The sequence below is a fragment of the Grammomys surdaster genome, unplaced genomic scaffold (assembly GCF_004785775.1).
Source record: "Grammomys surdaster isolate TR1022 unplaced genomic scaffold, NIH_TR_1.0 203, whole genome shotgun sequence".
Classification (NCBI taxonomy): Eukaryota; Metazoa; Chordata; class Mammalia; order Rodentia; family Muridae; genus Grammomys; species Grammomys surdaster.
In genome coordinates this window covers 3,406,846-3,411,945 of record NW_021604648.1, presented here as the reverse complement: position 1 = coordinate 3,411,945, position 5,100 = coordinate 3,406,846, and the positions used below count along the sequence as shown (strand labels likewise).

Sequence of the window (5,100 nt, the reverse complement as noted above, 5' to 3'; positions counted from 1 at the left end):
AAAAAAAAAGAGGATTTGAAAAAGGAATCGAAATGGCAAATTGGAAAAAAAAATCAATTAAACACAAAAGGTATCGATAATGAAAGGATTGGAGAACAAATAGCTCATCAGCAAAGGCCTTAGCAGGGGCCTAGGGATGTAGCTCAACTGGCTGAGTGCTTGCCTAGCATGATGCCGCAGCATTACACAAAACCAGTCCTGGTGCCTGCCTTTAACCACAGCACTGGGGAGCGGGGACAGAAGGATCAGAAGTTCAAAGCCATTCTTGGCTATATGGCAAGTTGGAGGCTAGCCTTGGATAAATGAGACTGGTCTCAGCAAGTCCTTACCAGTAGTTAAATATGCATCAACTGAAAGGAAGAGCTTGACAGAATGGATAAGAACACAAGATTCTACCAAGGGATGCCTGCACGAGACTCACTTCAGATCCAAGGTCTTTGTGCAGATAGCATTCCGGGCAAACAGTAACCAAGGGAGAGCTGGGTGTTCGCATCAATATCAGGCCTAACAGATTCGAAGTCATGACTTGTAACAAGGGACAAAGAAGGCATTATATTGTATTAAGTCACACTCCAACCAGCGTGCAGCCCAGAGCTATCTTCAAACCTTCTGCCTGCAGATCTGGGTCAAGTTTGCATGGTTCCCGCCCTGGTCTACCACAAGAACACAGAGGAAAGTCATGTCAGACTGAAGCGAAAAAGCCTCGTCAAGGTCCTCAGAGAAGCTACGTGTGCACCACAGAGGCCTGGAATCTCCTTTCCAATGTCACCCTGCTTGGCCACTTGGGGACATCTTCCTGGAGACCTTGGGTAGGAGGGACTTTTGCTATAGCCTCACAGCATTCTTGATTCTGACTCCCAGGATTCCTCTCATCGTCCTGTCCCCCTGGGATCTACTGGTCACGTTTTGGCTTCCAGATGACACTCAATTGATCTGAAGACTTCTCCTGAGAGACAGTCTGCATCCTCAGGGTTCTGTCTGCGTGGAACTAGGCCTCAGTGGGGGCTCTGTGGGGCAGGTGGATGAGAACTGGCTGGAAGAGGGAGCCTCAGATACCCTAAGACTCCTTAGGGATTCTGTCTAACTCATAAGGCCATAAAGACAAGGGGTGTGCCCAGACTGGCAACAGGCTTCTCCACAAAAAGTCTCTACCCTGCAAAGCTGCTCAGAGACAGTCTGACCTCTCCTCCCCCGGGCCCTGTGCCCCTCCCCAGGTCTTCTTTCCTTGACAATTGTCTCCCCATAAGCTCCTTATTTCCTATCATGTCCAGGCCTGCCCAGATTATGTTTCAATGACTGCTTGAACCTCAGTTTCTTCACGTGTGTGAAATAGACTGAGTTCCCACCCCACGGCTTCACTGAATCACTTAGGATGTCGACCACTCCTGGCCAGTTAGAACCCTTCACAAAGCAAAAGGTTTTCTGGGAATAATGGAGTTTGTGTAATTAGCCCATTGTCGTGCATGTGTCCTCTGTGCCTGGCACCCTGTCATGGCTTAGGAAGACTGAAGGGAGGAATGAAGATGCATGAGTTGAATCTGTGGTTCAGGAAGGCTGAGGTATAAAAGGAAAGAGAGAAACTGAATGAATGACCTGCCATTCATATTCCCGCATGAGGGCAAGGTACACATGGAAAAAGAACCATCTGATCCTCTGAGGTCTCCTAGGGCTTCGTCATCTTAAATAAAATAAGAGAATGAAGGACAGGAACGGGTCAGAGCACCATTCTTAGAAGGTATGTGGCAGCTCACCTCTGTGGACTTCTATGTTAAGCCTAGGCTGGGCAATTTTATTAGCAGGAGATTGTACACTCAAACCTCCTACAGGCAGGAGCTACCATCAGCCCTTTGCAAAGTGGTGATAGCAGTTAGCCTACTGCTTCATAGCTGGAAAGCCAGGGGCTAGGAGTCCAGCTCAGCCCTCGCATTCAAATGACACACTCTTAGCTGGGCCTCACTCGGCACCGAACCCCACGTCCAGGGTGCTGCTTCTCGCCTGGAAGGTGAGAAGCAGGAGGAGGCTGCCCTTGTTGGCTCTATGCGGGTCCAGGAAGTCAGAAGGAGACACAGCCTCAAGGGTGACAGGAGCAAAGAGGCTCCCAAGAGAAACAGGCTACACTGAGGCCTGGAAGGATGTAGCCAGCAGGAGGGGGAAATGAAGGTCAGGGGATGGAACAGAGGGTGGGACAAGCAGAAGTGAGTGGCAGGTGAGGCAACAGACTCAGCAGTTCAGGGATTATAGCCAAGGTCAGAAGGGACCTGCGTGGTCAGTCCAAGGATCCTCCCAGCATCATCAAAGCCCAAGACGGAGCCTGCAGAGCTGGTTGGCACCCATGGCCAGGGCATTGCGGAGGATGAAAGATGTAATTGAAAGGTATGTCCCACTTGAAAATGGGTGGAGCCATCACTCAAAGATGCACAAAAGAGCCCCTGCAGAACGAGGCTGGCCACCATTCAGAGGTAGTCAGAAGCAAACAGTCCAGGGAAAGAGAAGTCCAGTCAGGTAGAGGCCTGCTTCAGAGGCCCTGAGGAACACCCCTGAGACCTATGGGGACCCCAGATCCTCCTTCTGGGGGTGTCTGTGTGAATCACCACCCATCAGCCTCTTTTAGCCTGGCTTTGGCCTTCTCTGGTGGGTCATTGAACAAGCTTTCAGCCTCTGAACATTTTCCCGATCCAGATAGGTAGCCTGCCTTTATCACATGGGCCCCGTAAGGCCCTGAGAGTTCCAGCCAACCTGCTTCATTGGTCTCTCATGGCCTGAGGCAATAGGAAACTGGTGACTGAGCTCCAACAGCACCCAAATTCTCAGCTCAAAGGCTCTGTCCCCGGTCCTTCTGGCACATTGCCTACATTCCTGGCTTACACTTTGGAGACCAAGAAGTACATTAGTCTCAGGCTGGTCACGGGGAAGGGCTGAGGGTCAGGCACCACAGTGGCTCTGGGGACTAGGGGGACTGGAAGACAGGCTCAGCTGATGTACTTGTGCCTCTTCCCTCCAGCTTGGGCCCTGTCACCCTGACTCACTTCTGCCCAAGGTCCTCCCTAAGCAAATGTGCTAACTGCTTCCCCAAAGACCTTCCACACTGGGGCCTCTGCATGTGCTCCCTCTGTCTGGAATGCCTGGGACTCAGGGGCGTGAATCATCACTCCTGCCCAGAGACACCTGTCAGTGACAAAAGCTGCTGTGCCAGGGGCGGGGAATTCTTCACAGCTGGGTTCTGGAGACTAAGTAGGAGTTTGCCAAGAGGACGAACTGGAATCAGTTTCCATGGCTAAGCACATAGAGAGGAGAACATGGAGGGTGGGAGATGTGGTACCCAACATGGCCCTCCCTAGCTCTGAGAGAGAAGAGACACACTCACCTTCTGAAGAATAACCATGGTTCTACGTCAGAGCACCTGCCGGAGTGACCAGACACAGTTCTGTGGGAAGAGACCATGCCACAGCCTGAGCCCAGGCACCTTGGATCTGTAAGGCCACCTAGACTCCCCCCCCACCCCACACCCCTCCTCCCTCATGGAAATCCTCCATGATTTCCATCCTTCTGATTAAGGCTCAGTTTATGTGACCAGAGCCTCAGTTACTGTCACCACGCCCACTGCCCAAAGTGCTACGCCTGTCTCAGCCCTTTTCATCCCAAAGGACTCTTAGAAAGTAGTGTAGTTAGCCCTGTGCCAGACATCAGCATGAGGGGTGGGCTGTGCTGGGACTGAGACTAATGTCCTGAGACTGCTCAAAGCTCAGAGAAGGACCACCTCTTATCCAAGATCACACAGCAGGGCAGAGAAGACCGAGGACTAAGTAAGACTTGGGCTCTCCTCCCAGTTCAGGGTTGCTCCGGGAGTTTTAGAACACATGGCAGAATGGTCTGACACCGGTGGCCCTCATCTCCTACCTCATCCAGCACAGAGCTGGGCCCAGAAATGGGCTCGAAATGGATTTGCTGCACCGAGGGTGAGGTCCCTCGATCCCTGCTTTGCCTGCCCCCAGAGTGAGCATTAAGTTTTCACAAGGGCCCATTCAGAGGCACTGGGACATCTGATCCTCTGCCCACGACAGTACCTGACACCCGAGCCCTGACCCCCATGCCCTGGGTCTCTATAGGCATCTGGTCCTTCTGGAGACCTACACCACTGTGGGTTTTGCAAGAGCAGCAGCAGTGGCCAGGAGAGCTGGCATCTGAGGAGGCTGCCTGGGTCCTGCCTCATGCATGCTGGTACAAGTCTGCAGGAAAGACTGGGGCCTCGGCGGGTAGAGCTGAAAACCCATGGAAAAGCTCAGGTCTCTTCCATCCAGTGCATGAGGTTCCACCTCTCTCCATCCCAGTTCTAAACCTAAGAGCCAGCCTGTGTGTAAGACTGTTGCTTTTCAAATTGAGAACAAAGAGTCATAGTTTTTTCTAGGCCCACATCTGATTTTACCTTGACCCCTCAGCAACCCCAGATGGTGACCTTCATGTTCTCAGGTCACAGATAGGAAATGTAAGGCACACAGAGAGGAAAACAACTTGTGCAAGGAGAGATAGATTATCAGGGAGATGACCAAAAAGACCAAGAAAGAGAGGTACCCACATTCGCCCCCACCCTCCACTCCCATCTTTCCCCCTGCCTCTGGATACCCCTGACCCAGCTCTAACCCAAAAACAACTCCACAGGCTCTGGGCACTTCAGCTATTCCCTCATCCAGGGCATAAGTCTCCATGTGCACAGCTCAGGACATTTTCTTTCCACGGCTATGGTGGCAAGGCCCCTGTAGGTTCAGGAGAGTCCAGTCCCAGAACCTAAGGCTGTAGGGCACGGGCTCCAGAGGAGGCCCCAGCCTGTGACTCCTCCCCAGTCCAAAAGTTCCAGCCAGGGCAGCCCATCCTTACCTGGGTCTTATCCACACCTTCTGAGTCACCACCTTCCAGCCTGGGGCAAGGGGTCACAGGTCAGGAGGACTTTGGAAGCTGAGGCTGGAGCCTGCAAATACTTTTCTCCAGCTTGAGTCTTGCTCTGAAGTTGCTGTGGGGTTCCCTTGGGCTACTCTGTTTCTTGTCTCCCTGGGTCACTCTTTCTTTCTGTTCAGGGCAGCTGTCCAGCCTGCACTGCCACCCGCC

At 52.4% G+C, this 5,100-nt stretch overlaps 1 protein-coding gene across 1 annotated transcript in view; it reads right to left on the bottom strand.

Annotated features, from left to right (window-relative positions):
- Myo7a (myosin VIIA) overlaps positions 1–5,100 on the bottom strand; it is a 72,476-nt gene extending 67,376 nt beyond the window's left edge. Inside the window, exons 1-2 of the mRNA XM_028770634.1 lie at positions 4,873–5,100; positions 3,365–3,424 (exon numbers count right to left, since the gene is read on the bottom strand). Of these exons, the coding sequence (XP_028626467.1) occupies positions 3,365–3,382 (18 nt within the window). The 5' untranslated portion in view covers positions 3,383–3,424; positions 4,873–5,100. The remainder of the gene's footprint in view (positions 1–3,364; positions 3,425–4,872) is intronic.